Source organism: Neomonachus schauinslandi, chromosome 3, assembly GCF_002201575.2.
Source record: "Neomonachus schauinslandi chromosome 3, ASM220157v2, whole genome shotgun sequence".
Lineage (NCBI taxonomy): Eukaryota > Metazoa > Chordata > Mammalia > Carnivora > Phocidae > Neomonachus > Neomonachus schauinslandi.
The window spans coordinates 105,663,153-105,678,559 of record NC_058405.1 but is presented as its reverse complement, the minus strand read 5'-3'; the positions used below and the strand labels follow the sequence as shown (position 1 = coordinate 105,678,559).

The window sequence follows — 15,407 nt, the reverse complement described above, 5'->3', positions numbered from 1 at the left end:
AGAAAGAGAAATTAGAGAAACAATTTACAATAGCACCAAAACCATAAGATACCTCGGAATAAACCTAACCAAAGAGGTAAAGGATCTATACTCTAGGAACTACAAAACACTCATGAAAGAAATTGAAGAAGACACAAAAAGATGGAAAAAGATTCCATGCTCATGGATCGGAAGAATAAACATTGTTAAAATGTCTATGCTACCCAGAGCAATCTATACCTTCAATGCCATCCCGATCAAAATTCCGATGACATTTTTCAAAGTGCTGGAACAAACAATCCTAAAATTTTTATGGAATCAGAAAAGACCCCGAATTGCCAAGGAAATGTTGAAAAAAAAAAAACAAAGAAAAAAAAGAAAAACATCACATTGCCCAATTTCAAGCTATATTACAAAGCTGTGATCACCAAGACAGCATGGTACTGGCACAAAAACAGACATACAGACCAATGGAACAGAAGAGAGAACCCAGATATGGACCTTCAACTCTATGGTCAAATAATATTTGACAAAGCAGGAAAAAACATGCAATGGAAAAAAGACAGTCTCTTCAATAAATGGTGCTGGGAAAATTTGACAGCCACATGCAGAAGAATGAAACTCAACCATTCTCTAACACCATTCACAAAGATAAACTCAAAGTGGATGAAAGACCTCAACGTGAGACAGGAATCCATCAAAATCCTAGAGGAGAACATAGGCAGTAACCTCTTTGACATCAGCACAGCAACTTCTTTCAAGATACATCTCCAAAAGCTAGTGAAACAAAAGCAAAAATGACCTTTTGGGAGTTCATCAAGATAAAAAGCTTCTGCACAGCAAAGGAAACAGTCAACAAAACAAAGAGGCAACCCACAGAATGGGAGAAGATATTTGCAAATGACACTACAGATAAAGGGCTGGTATCCAAAATCTACAAAGAACTTCTAAAACTCAACACCCAAAAAACAAATAAGTCAAAAAGTGGGCAGAAGATATAAAAAGATACTTCTCTGAAGAAGACATACAAATGGCTAACAGGCACATGAAAAAATGTTCATCATCATTAGCCATCAGGGAAATCCAAATCAAAACCACGCTGAGATACCACCTTACACCAGTTAGAATGGCACAAATGGACAGGGAAAGAAACAACAAATGTTGGAGAGGTTGTGGAGAAAGGGGAACCCTCTTACACTGTTGGTGGGAATGCAAGTTGGTACAGCCACTTTGGAAAACAGTGTGGAGGTTCCTCAAAAATTTAAAAATAGAGCTACCCTATGACCCAGCAATTGCACTCCTGGGTATTTACCCCAAAGACACAGATATAGTGAAAAGAAGGGCCATATGCACCCCAATGTTCATAGCAGCAATGTCCGCAATAGCCAAACTGTGGAAAGAGCTGAGATGCCCTTCAACAGATGAATGGATAAAGAAGATGTGGTCCAGATATACAATGGAATATTACTCAGCCATCAGAAAAGATGAATACCCAACTTTTACATCAACATGGATGGGACTGGAGGAGATTATGCTAAGTGAAATAAGTCAAGCAGAGAAAGTCAATTATCATATGGTTTCACTTATTTGTGGAACACAAGGAATAACATGGAGGACATTAGGGGAAGGAAGGGAAAAATGGGGGGGGGGATTGGAGGGAGAGGTGAACCATGAGAGACTATGGACCTGAGAAACAATCAGGGTTTTAGAGGGGAGGGGGGAGGGGGATTGGTTAGCCCAGTGATGGGTATTAAGGAGGGCACGTACTGCATGGAGCACTGGGTGTTATACGAGAACAATGGATCATGGATCACTACATCAAAAACTAATGATGTATTGTATGGTGACTAAGATAACATAATAAAATTAAAAAAAAAAAGATAAATGCTTTCTTCATAAAATTCCTCTAAGGACTAAATATCACTATTTAATTGTGATTACATGTACCTCCCACACATTTTATATTATTTTCCTTTTTCATTTCTCTATAAGGATGCATTTTGTTAGTCTCCTTCCATATAAAAATGTTAAATAAATATTGAAAGGAACAATGTATCACAATCATATACAATTGAGCACATGCCTCTGATAGGACTGTGTGGAATATACTCCTGTATTTCATGAGGAAATATGCCTGGTGTTCTAGACAGTTCCATTGACATATAATTGTTCAATGCTATCTCTTGGATGGACAATGCTTTTTTAAAGTGCTTTTTAAAAATTTTTAATTAAAGTCACATTACAATGAAAGCTTAGCCCTAATTACTAAACTATACAACCTTTATTATAGAAACCATTATGTTGTCTTACTGAAATAATGTGTTTGGGCAAATTGATTGATTAGTTTTCGTAAACTTAGGTGAAATAATCAGTTTGAGTTTTCTACCCAGTCTTCTTGTAGCTGAGGAATGAGTAGTACTTAAGTGGATCTTTTGAATAGGTAATAGAGTATGGAGAGGATGTCTGGCCAAAATATTTTTCATTTAGTCAAAAGACATTGAACTGGATAACCTACTTAAGATTTAAATTTTTCATATTTTTACTAAATTAATCAGAATAGATTATAAAGCAAAATGCACTCGGATGTTCAAATGCAGACATGTTATCTTACCATATTATAATTTTCTCTCATGAGAAAGTGAATATTTCTCTTTGCATCTTGTGAACATCAGATATTAATAAATATTTAGAAACACATAATCAGTGGCACTCAAACTTTGGTTACATACTGTCTTGTTAGACTGTTTTTCTAAGAATAAAATAGTTGCAATTGAATAGAAAACCATCTTCCTACGTAGGTACAGAGCACTATTTCTTCATGGAATGGGATAAACTAGTCTTATATAGTCTTGTATTTTCATTCTCTGAGAGACTATGTATATGACTATATACCTTATATAAACTTATATGTAGTATTTATACATGTATCTGTGAATATATATATATAGAGAGAATATGTGTGTTATATATATGTATGTGTATATATATATATATATATATACACACACACACGTATATACATAGATGCTAGATTATAGCACACACATACACACACACATACACACACACGTCCCACCCAATAGGAATACCATGAGAAATATCTAGGAATGCTATTAATATAAAATTCATATTCATATTAATGTAACATCTAAATTCTTTTAGACTTGGTGTCAGAAAATTAGTCAGCTAATTTGACCTCTCCAGATCAGAAGAGTCTCTCATCAAATTATTTGTTAATATAGCAGCTAATTTCAGGAAGGTAGATATATAACCATATTAAACAGAAAAGTACCCTTAGGAATGAATTCCTAAGTAACGCCAAAGCATTTTTTTCTCATATGCTATTGTTGTTTCTTCCAATTTAATTGATAAACTCTCCTTTTTTTTCATTTACATTAGACATCTAAAAGAATTGTTAAAATCCTCTCCCGAAATTTCTCAGGTAAAGCACAGCAATTGTATAAAACTAACATACTTTTACCTGTTTATTCTCTAGGTTCAAAAGCTCACTTTTCCCCCCCCACGTTTTAGAGAATGAGATAATCAAAACTAAGTGCAATATCTAAAAAGGGTTAATGAATAGTTTCCTATATAGAATTAAAAATAATAGATTAGCTTCTATGCCAAATATATGAAATTTATTAACTAATAATTAACTGAAATTCTAACTACCAGGAAATGGGCTAAATATTCTTATTTGAATCTCATAAAAGATATTTAAGGTAGATACTATCAATTTCTGCTGTGCATATGAAAAACCCAAAGATCAGGCAAATGTAGCCATTTTTTTTTAAAGATTTTATTTATTTATTTGAGACAGAATGAGAGAGAGCACATGAGAGGGGGGAGGGTCAGAGGGAGAAGCAGTCTCCCTGCCGAGCAGGGAGCCCGATGCGGGACTCGATCCAGGGACTCCAGGATCATGACCTGAGCCGAAAGCAGTCACTTAACCAACTGAGCCACCCAGGCGCCCACAAATGTAGCCATTTGGCCTCAGGAAACAATGAGCCAGGGATAAACTGGGTTTCAAATTCAGGTTTGTCAGACCTTAAAGTGTTTTTATGTGATGAATTTATGTGGCCAATTTAAAAAATATATATATAAAACTACTATACTTTTAGATAGAACGAAAAGATATGTCTCTTCTGTAGTCATTGTAGTTTTGTCACTGATAAACTTTTATTCAAAACTTTAAAAAAAAATAAATAAAGTTCTTGACTACCTTATAGAACCCAGGATTAGGAGATCTTATATTACAAAGCATTAGTAAAACAGACACAGTAATTTTTATTTAGTATGTGACTTGTTTATTAACCACATTATTGTGTAGTCTACTATTTAGGATAGGGCCATCTCACAAAATTTGTCTTTCTATCCAAATTTTCCATTTTGGAAATAACCACCATCAAAAAGTAGCCCAAAGACTAATTAGGCTCCTAATAGAATGTGTGTGTGTGTGTGTTTCTTTTGCTGTGCAAAAGCTTTTTATCTTGATGAAGGCCCAATAGTTCATTTTTGCCCTTGCTTCCCTTGCCTTTGGTGATGTTTCTAGGAAAAGTTGCTGTGGCCGAGGTCGAAGAGGCTGCTGCCTGTATTCTCCTTTAGGATTTTGATGGACTCCTGTCTCATATTTAGGTCTTTCAACCATTTGGAGTCTATTTTTGTGTGTGGTGTAAGGAAATGGTCCAGTTTCATTCTTCTGCATGTGGCTGTCCAATTTTCCCAACACCATTTGTTGAAGAGACTGTCTTTTTTCCATTGGGTATTCTTTCCTGCTTTGTCAAAGATGAGTTGACCATAGAGTTGAGGGTCCATTTCTGGGCTCTCTATTCTGTTCCATTGATCTATGTGTCTGTTTTAGTGCCAGTACCATACTGTCTTGATGATGACAGCTTTGTAATAGAGCTTGAATTCGGGCAACGTGATGCCCCCAGGTTTGTTTTTCTTTTTCAACATTCCTCTGGCTATTCGGGGTCTTTTCTGGTTCCATACAAATTTTAGGATTATTTGTTCCATTTCTTTGAAAAAAGTGGATGGTATTTTGATAGGGATTGCATTGAATGTGTGGATTGCTCTAGGTAGCATTGACATCTTCACAATATTTGTTCTTCCAATCCATGAGCATGGGAAGTTTTTCCATTTCTTTGTGTCTTCCTCAATTTCTTTCATGAGTATTCTATAGTTTTCTGAGTACAGATTCTTTGCCTCTTTGCTTAGATTTATTCCTAGGTATCTTATGGTTTTGGGTGCAATTGTAAAAGGGATCAACTCCTTAATTTCTCTTCTGTCTTGTTGTTGTTGTATAGAAATGCTACTGATTTCTGTGCATTGATTTTCTATCCTGACACTTTACTGAATTCCAGTATGAGTTCTAGCAGTTTTGGGGTGGAGTCTTTTGGGTTTTCCACATAACGTATCATATCATCTCAAAGAGTGAGAGTTTGACTTCTTTGCCAATTCGGATGCCTTTTATTTCTTTTTGTTGTCTGATTGCTGTGGCTAGGACTTCTAATACTATGCTGAATAGCAGTGGTGATAGTGGACATCCCTGCTGTGTTCCTGACCTTAGAGGGAAAGCTCTCAGTTTTTCCCCACTGAGAATGATATTCACTGTGGGTTTTTCATAGATGGCTTTTATGATATTGAGGTTTGTACCCTCTATCCCTACACTCTGAAGAGTTTTAATCAAGAAATGATGCTGTACTTTGTCAGATGCTTTTTCTGCATCTATTGAGAGGATCATATGATTCTTGTTCTTTCTTTTATTAATGTATTGCATCACATTGCTTGATTTGCAGATGTTGAACCAACCTTGCAGCCCAGGGATAAATCCCACTTGGTCATGGTGAATAATCCTTTTAATGTACTGTTGGATCCTATTGGCTAGTATTTTGGTGAGAATTTTTGCATCCATGTTCATCAGGGGTATTGGTCTATAATTCTCTTTTTTTGTTGGGGTCTTTGTCTGGTTTTGGGATCAAGGTAATGGTGGCCTCATAAAATGAGTTTGGAAGTTTTCCTTCATTTCTATTTTTTGGAACAGTTTCAGAAGAGTAGGTATTAATTCTTCTTTAAATGTTTGGTAGAATTCCCCTGGGAGGCCATCTGGCCCTGGGCTCTTGTTTGTTGGGAGATTTTTGCTTACTGTTTCAATTTCCTTAGTGGTTATGGGTCTGTTCAGGATTTTTATTTCTTCCTGGTTCAGTTTTGGTAGTTGACACATCTCTAGGAATGCATCCATTTCTTCCAGATTATCTAATTTGCTGGCATAGAGTTGCTCATAATATGTTCTTATAATTGTTTGTATTTCTTTGGTGTTGGTTGTGATCTCTCCTCTTTCATTTATGATTTTATTTATTTGGGTCATTTCTCTTTTCTTTTTGATAAGTTTGGCCAGGGGTTTATCAATCTTATTAATTCTTACAAAGAATCAGCTCCTAGTTTCATTGATCTGTTCTACTTTTCTTTTGGTTTCTATTTCATTGATTTCTGCTCTGATCTTTATTATTTCTCTTCTGCTGGGTTTAGGCTTTATTTGCTGTTCTTTCTCCAGCTCCTTTAGGTGTAGGGTTAGGTTGTGTACTTGAGACCTTTCTTGTTTCTTGAGAAAGGCTTGTATTGCTATGTACTTTCCTTTTAGGACTGCTTTTGCTGCATCCCAAAGATTTTGAACAATTGTGTTTTCATTTTCATTTGTTTCCATGAATTTTTTTAATTCTTCTTTAATTTCCTGGTTGACCCACTCATTTTTTCGTAGGATGCTCTTTAGCCTCCATTTGAGTTCTTTCCAGCTTTCCTCTTGTGATTGAGTTGTAGTTTCAAAGTCCTGTGGTCCAATAATTTGCAGGGAATGATCCCAATCTTTTGTTACCAGTTAAGACCTGTGATCTACTGTGGGGAATGTTCCATGGACACTAGAGAAGAATGTGTATATCGTTGCTTTGGGATAGAATGTTCTGAATATATCTGTGAAGTCCTGTTGATCCAGTGTGTCATTTAAAGGCTTTATTTCCTTGTTGATCTTTTGCTTAGATGATCTGTCCATTTCAGTGAGGGGGGTGTTAAAGTCCCCCACTATTATTGCATTGTTGTCGATGTGTTTCTTTGTTTTTGTTATTAATTGGCTTATGTAATTGGCTGCTCCCATGTTAGGGGCATAGATATTTACAATTGTTATATCTTCCTATTGACTAGACCTTTTAAGTATGTTATAGTGTCCTTCCTCATCTCTTATTATAGTCTTTGGTTTAAAATCTAATTTGTCTCATCTAAGGATTACCACCCCAGCTTTCTTTTGACATCCATTAGCATGGTAAATGGCTTTCCACCCCCTCACTTTCAATCTGGAGGTGTCTTTGGGTCTAGAATGAGTCTCTTGCAGACAGCATATCGATGGGTCTTGTTTTTTTTTAATCCAATCTGATAGCCTGTGTCTTTAATCCAATCTGATAGCCTGTGGGGCATTTAGCCCATTTACATTCAGGGTAACTATTGAAAGATGAATTTAGTGCCATTGTATTGCCTGTAAGGTGACTGTTACTGTATATTGTCTGTGTTTCTTTCTGGTCTATGTTGCTTTTAGGCTCCCTCTTTGCTTAGAGGACCCCTTTCAATATTTCCTGTAGGGCTGGTTTGGTGTTTTCAAATTCTTTTAGTTTTTGTTTGTGATGGAAGCTTTTTATCTCTCCTTCTATTTTCAATGACAGCCTAGCTGGATATAGTATTCTTGGCTGCATATTTTTCTGGTTCAGTGCTCTGAATATATCCTGCCAGTCCTTTCTGCCCTGCCAGGTCTCTGTTGATAGGTCTGCTGCCAATCTAATGTTTCTACCATTGTAGGTTACTGACCTCTTGTCCTGAGCTGCTTTCAGGATTTTCTCTTTATCTCTGAAACTTGTAAGTTTTACTATTAGATGTTGGGGTGTTGACCCATTTTTATTGATTTTGGGGGGATCTCTGTGCCTCCTGGATTTTGATGCCTGTTTCCTTCCCCAAATTAGGGAAGTTCTCTGCTATAATTTGCTCCAGTATACCTTCTGCCCTTCTCCGTCTTTCTTCTTCTTCTGGGATCCCAATTATTCTAATATTGTTTCATCTTATGGTATCACTTACCTCTCGAATTCTGCCCTCATGATCCAGTTGTTGTTTATCTCATTTTCCCCAGCTTCTTTATTCTCCATCATCTGGTCTTCTATATCATTAATTCTCTCTTTTGTCTCATTTATCCTAGCAGTTAGAGCCTCCATTTTTGATTGTACCTCATTAATAGCCTTTTTTATTTCGACTTGGTTAGATTTTAGTTCTTTTATTTCTCCAGAAAGGGATTCTCTAGTATCTTCCATGCTTGTTTCAAGCCCAACTAGTATCTTTATAATCATCATTCTGAACTCTAGTTCTGACATCTTACTAATGTCCTTATTGATTAGGTCCCTGGCAGTTGGTACTGCCTCTTGTTCTTTTTTTTTTTTTTTTTTTGAGGTGAGTTTTTCCATCTTGTCATTTTGTCCAGAGGAGAATAGATGAATGAGAGAACAAAATGTTATCCGGGTAACAATGACCCCAGAAAAATATACACTAAACAAATCAGAGGAGACCCAAAACCAGGGGGAAAAGAAAGGGAAAGAAAGAAGAAAAAAAAAAAAAAGAATATGATCAAATATGATCAGGCTGGTGAATAGATCAGTGCCACACACTAGATTTTGGGCGTATTTTGGTCTGTTAGAAGAAACTGCCTCCCAAAATTTTAAAGAAAGAAAAACTTACGTATGTACAAAAATAAGGGTAAATAGAAGAAGGGATGGAATATAACTGTAAAGATGAAAATTTTAAAAGATTTTATGAAAGAAATTGAGAAGTTGGTTGAAAAAAGAAAGAAGAGAAATTAAAAACAAACCAAAAAAAAAAAAAGAAGGAGAGAATGTGATCAGGCAGGAGACTAGAACAAAGCCATACACTAGAGATTTAGGGTATATTTTGGTCTGTTAGAAGAGACTATATCCCAAAATTCTAAAGTGAGAACAACTTATATAGATACCAAAAATAAGGTTGACTACTATGAAGGGATAGAATATGACTCTAAAAGTGAAAAATAAGAAAGGTTTTTAAACAAGGGGTTGATAAGATGTTGGTTGTAAAAGGGATAAAGAAAAATTCAAAAAAAAAAAAAGAAAAAGAAAAAAAATTAACTTTGAAAAACTAAAGAATCAGGGGGGAAAAAGCCATGAATTCTATGTGCTGTATTCCCCTAGCGCTGGAGTTCTGCCGTTCTCATTGATCAGTAGACTTGGTCTTGGCTGGCTGTTCTTGCTGATCTTCTGGGGGAGGGGCTTGTTGCCTTGTTTCCCAAATGTCTTTGCCGGAGTCGGAATTGCCCCGCCCTTGTGGGGTCCGGGCTAAGTAATCTGTTCGGGTTTGCTCTCGGGACCTTTTGTTCCCTGCAAGCTTTCCGTAGGGCTTTGGAGGCCAAGAGTGAAAATGGCAGCCTCCCAATCTCCACCCTGGAGAAGCTGAGAACTCGGGGTCTCGCTTCTCGGTGCACCCCCAGAGAAAAGCAGTCAATCACTCCTGTCTCCCGGTCTCCACCCACACTCTGTGCTCACCCAGCCTGTGACCGAGCGTTTCTATCTCTGGCACATGATCCCGTGTGGAGTCTCCAAACCTAGCAGATCCCTGCGGTGCGCTCCCACGCGCTCCTCCCGGGGGAGGAAGAGGAGTCTCCCCGGATCTGCTGCTTGTTGGGTCCCTGCTGGAAGAGCAGTGGCCCAGCTGTGCCACGGATCACAGTTTATGGCAGCCCTGAGCTGAAAGCCCGCGCCTCGGCTCCATCTCTGCAGCTGGTTTCCCCGCTCCAATACCTGGGAGCTCTGCTGCACTTAGGCACCCCGGTCTTTCGGTGACCCCGACAGTCCTGAGACCACACTGTCCCAGCGAGGGTTCTACCCCCCGCTTAGCCACTGGAGTGACGTCCCTCAGCAGAGCAGACTTCTAAAAGTTCTGATTTTGCTCTCTATTGCTCTGTTACTTGCCGGTAGCAGCTGACAGAGCCCCCTCCCCCCACCATCTATCTTCCCGAATATCACCTCGGATTCACTTCTCCGCACCTCCTACCTTCCAGAAAGTGGTTGCTTTTCTGTTCAGAGAGTTGTTCCTATTCTTTTCTTTGATCTCCTGTTGAGTTTGTAGGTGTTCAGAATGGTTTGATCCCTATCCAGCTGAATTCCTGAGACCAGACAAAATTTAGGTCTCCACTCCTCTGCCATCTTGCTCCTCCCCCCCAAAATATTTTGATTAAATCAATATTCAAGAATCTGAATGTTACTAAAATAATGATATACAATTTAATCCTGTACATAATATGCATAGCATATTCAGAACACCTAAGTATCCTATGAAGTATTACATTTTTATTGTATAATTATGGAATAAACATGGTTATATCTGGAAACTACTTAAAAAGTCTCTACAGTCCTTATTGGGAAAAACTTGAACTAAGCTTCATTGTCCTCTGAGTTTGGAAATTGATACTAAAGCTTGAATTATTAGCTTCCTTAGCTTTCAAGTGTATTTTTATTTTTCATAAACATAGCAAATTCAGTTTACTTCTCAGAATAATGGAAGGAAATGATTATATACTTCAGGTTGTTTCTTCTGATCTGATTCTGCTATCCTAGACAGACATCATCATGTCCTGTAACCTTCCTCTCTTCTGGTGCTTATTTGCCCACATACCTCTATTTCTTCTGACTAACGTGCAAATTCCTTCTATTTCCCAGCGCATCGTATATTTTTAAATGTTTCCGAATTTTATTTAGGGTTCAGTAGGTATCCTGACTACATTAATGAATATGTAATATACATATGCATATATATGCATACATTTTTATGCCTACCTATGTCTCCTAGAAAGAATATGAACCTGAACTTGCTAACTTTGGATAGAATCAGAGTTCTCTGACATATTCGCTTCCCTACTCTTGCAGGTGACAATATGTGCCGAGTAAATAACGGGGGCTGTAGTACCCTGTGCTTGGCCATTCCAGGAGGCCGAGTATGTGCTTGTGCTGATAATCAACTTTTAGATGAAAACGGGACAACTTGCACATGTAAGTTTTGTTTATTTGTTACATTCATTGATTATACATGTCTTTTTGAAGAAGAAAAGCAGATGAAACCAAAGGAATTAAAATCAAACTTGGAAAGAGAAATTCAGATAATCCTCTTTAGGTTACAAATAATTAACTGAATTAACCTATATAAAAAACAGTGAATAATGATGAAGTTTTCCAGAGCATTTGTGACTGTTGCGTAATAGTTCACTAATAAAAAAAATATGTATATCTATAAAGTAGTTTATTTATATTTATATATATTATATATAAGCTTATATATATAGTTTATATTTATATATCTTATTTATATATCTTATTTTTATATATTATATATATAAATAGTTTAATAATAAAAAATATATATATGCCACAGAAGAAAATATTTCATAAAATTGTTAAAGACCTTCACCATTAGGACAAGCTCAGTTATCTCTCTTTGTTGGTGAAGAGAAAAGAGAGGCAAAAAGAGACTTAGGGAAATTCTAGACTTTATCAAAATACTGAATTAATTGGATTGATTGACCTGGATTAAAGGCACTTTATTAACTTTTAACTTTTACTGACCTTCCTCAATTTACTGCATCTTGTTATTCCAATGTGACCCTTTTGAAGTTTATTCTCTTTATATACATCAAGTCCCTTAACCATAGCAATAGGACCCATGCTATGTATGTATTGAGTACTATAGAAATGTTTCTGGGATGATTTGATCTTGAATTGCATGTTATTCATGATTCTTCAGAGAAACAGAACTAATAGAATGTAAATATATAGAAAGAGATTTGTTATGAGGACTTGGCTTATGCAGTTACAGAAGCTGACAATTACCAATATCTGCAGTCAGCAAGTTGGAAACTGGGGAGTACCATTGGTGTAGTTCCAGTCTGAATGCTGGTAGGCTGAAGACCCAAGAAGAGCCAGTGTTTCAGTGGGAGTCTGAAGGCAGGAAAAAAAAAAAAACAATGCCCCAGTTCAAGGTAATCAGCAGGGAGAATTCTCTTATGTGCAGGAAGGTAGGCTTTTTCGTTCAATTCAGGCCTTCAATTGATTGGATGAGGGCCACTCACCTGCTTAATTTAGTCTACAGATCCCAATGTTAATCTCATCTAAAACACTCTCACAGACACACCCTGAATGATATTTGACCAAACATCTGGGCACTCTGAGGCCTACTCAAGTTGACACATAATATTAACCATCACAAATTATTAAATAATACATAAATAAATGCATTTTTCATCAATTATAATGATTGTCTTGGGGAAGGCAGAAGGAGAAATAAGTATAATAAGATTTCAACTTATCTGAAATGTTTTATTTCTTCTGAAGAAGAAACAATGTGAATAAGGGATTTTTACTAATGATTTAATACAAAGTAACATTTGAGAAATATACAGAAAAATTTAAGTGAAAAATCCACCCATTATGCCACTATTTAGCAATAAACAACTAAGACATTTTCATGTTTTTCCTTATAATTATATATCCCTGGAGGTTATTATATTTTACTACTACTAATAATAATCATATGTAAAATTTATTGTATTCTTATGTAGGATGTGGGACTTTATGATAAATTTTCATGGTTCTCATTAGCCCTTAGAATAATCATATAAGGAAGATACTATTATTACTTCACTTTAATATTCAGAATGTAGACTTGAGGGTTAATAACTTTCATAATTCACATAATTAGTACATAGGGATTTAATTCCCAAATTATTTTATTTTGGAGACGGAATTCTTAGTTATGTTGCAGTTTTACACATTTTGGATCATACCACAGTATCATTTACTTTGTGCTTTATTTTTATTTAATAGGAGCATAAGCATCTTATCATGTGACTACATATTCTTTGTAAACATGATTTTTAAACCATTTATCTTCATTTTCTACTTGATGTTTGGTGTTATTTCTGATGGATTGTTATAGATATGTGTGTGTTTCTTTACTGTTTATGATCCCTTCTGTATTTTACCATATAGTCCACGGTCAATTTGTTACATTTTCTTTTTTAAGCATTTGGAATAATACCACCAGTTTTAAATCCTATTATTATTTTGAATTTTAACTATTTGAGATGAGGACTTTGGCTTCTATTCTCTTTATCTTCCTCAATTTCATTCCTTATAATTTAGGATTTCTGACAAGGAATATTATTTTGTTTTTTTGTTTTGTTTTGTTTTGTTTTTTTAAAGATTTTATTTATTTATTTGACAGAGAGAGACACAGCGAGAGAGGGAACACAAGCAGGGGGAGTGGGAGAGGGAGAAGCAGGCTTCCCACTGAGCAGGGAGCCCAATGCGGGGCTTGATCCCAGAACCCTGGGACCATGACCTGAGCTGAAGGCAGACACTTAACGACTGAGCCACCCAGGCGCCCAAGTAATATTATGTTGAATCATCAATCAGTAAATCTTTTTATAAAATGTTTTGACATGTATAGCTAGTTTGTTGATCAATTTTATAATATTTTCTTTTAGACATGACTCAGTGTTTCACTGGTTATATTGCTTAGTATTCAAACTTTAGTTCCTCATTGTTTAATTATTTATTTTCACTGATGTTTAGGATAGATAAAGTAATTTCTTTTTTTTTTTTTTTTTTAAAGATTTTATTTATTTATTTGAGAGAGAGAGAATGAGAGACAGAGAGCACGAGAGGGAGGAGGGTCAGAGGGAGAAGCAGACCCCCTGCTGAGCAGGGAGCCCGATGTGGGACTCGATCCCGGGACTCCAGGATCATGACCTGAGCCGAAGGCAGTCGCTTAACCAACTGAGCCACCCAGGAGCCCTAGATAAAGTAATTTCTTGAAGTTGCTTCTTCAAGAAGAGCACAAAGACTGTATAACTGTGGAGTTCCTGTGTTTTCTAAACAGGTTTCCTTTGCATATATATGTGACTGACAATTCTGGATATTAAGTCTTGGCTAAACAAAAATTTTCTTCAAAATTCTGGAAATACTATTTAATTTATTCTGGGGTAGTATACTTGAGAGTAGAAATATGAATTTTACTTCTCTGGGCAATTTTTTTTTTCATTGTTAGTAGGGTTTTTAAATTGTCTGTTAAGACAATTCCTGTAGATCATAATTATCTGAAGTATACTTTCTTTGAGTCATCAGGTGGTTTCCTTCCCTTGTTCTGTAGTATTATTTTTTAATTCATATCTTGGTTGTTTATTTATCATCAGAAGGGAAGAGATCTATCAAGATCTATAGTTTTTCAATTAGCAGGGATTAAGCATTACTTTGAACAACATAAAGTCTTTCTGGTTGTCTGCTAAGCTAAATCTTATCTTGGTTATTGAGAGAGAGAAAAGGTATAGTTTATATGTACATTTCCTAGTTCAATTTTAGTATCTACCACAGATTCATCTAAAGTTATTTTTCTGGTATAAAATGAAACTTTTTGCTATCCCAGGTGAATAATTCTGACATTTTGAACAGATGAAATGTGTGTGTATGCATGTGCACACACACACAAACACACACACAGTAACCTTTATGGACCCCCACCCAGTGTTATCCTGCCTTTGCTCTACCCCCAGATTGCCTCTAAAGAATGGAAGGTACCAGCGCAAGTATCTCCTTTTTTGATAGACGCAGACCTTAGAGTGAATGCTGCAGGAGCAAAGGGTCTCTCTTTTTACCTAAAGATAAATAAGCTTATTCAATTTTTAATGGTATAAGTTAGAGAAGCTTCTGGCTGAATATTTAAATCTTGTTCTATTGGTCTTGCAAAAAAGTCAAAATTCCCTTAAGATAGTGTCAGTTGAATGATCAAGAGGCTGAGTTTTCAAGGATCTTGTGAGTTTTTATCCTTCATCTTAGTTTTCATAGTGGGAAGTTGGAGGGAGAGTGTATACATCAGATATATCTAGATGGTTTTTTAAGCTTGAAATGTTCTAATTAGTTCTTTAATTTTAATTGTGTGAATCATAATTATCTGGATCATTGACATCCAAATTATCTTTCCTATTTCCTTCATTCTATGCCCCATTAAAAATTTATGGATTCCTTATGAGTTGACAAATCTATATCGATACTGATATAGAAAAGATACTGACCATTGGATATCTTTGTGTAAATAAAAATTGGGTGACTTTTGGCTTTTAAGGAAATACTATACACAATGTTGGTCATACAGTCACGATAGGAAATTTGTTATCATGACTGGACACATATGATTATGCATCTGGTGAAAAAAATTTTTCTGTGACTATTGGTGTCTTTCTAATATCTATAATTCATTGATGATGTAACTCCAGTGCAATAAAAAGAGATAGGAAAGAAGATTATTTTATGTATACTTGTTACACT

General features: G+C 36.0%; 1 protein-coding gene across 1 annotated transcript in view; it reads left to right on the top strand.

The window, feature by feature from the left end:
* LRP1B (LDL receptor related protein 1B) overlaps nt 1-15,407 on the top strand; it is a 1,499,204-nt gene that overhangs the window by 766,226 nt on the left and 717,571 nt on the right. The window contains exon 15 of the mRNA XM_044913608.1: nt 10,959-11,081. Coding sequence (XP_044769543.1) covers nt 10,959-11,081 — 123 coding nt within the window. The remainder of the gene's footprint in view (nt 1-10,958; nt 11,082-15,407) is intronic.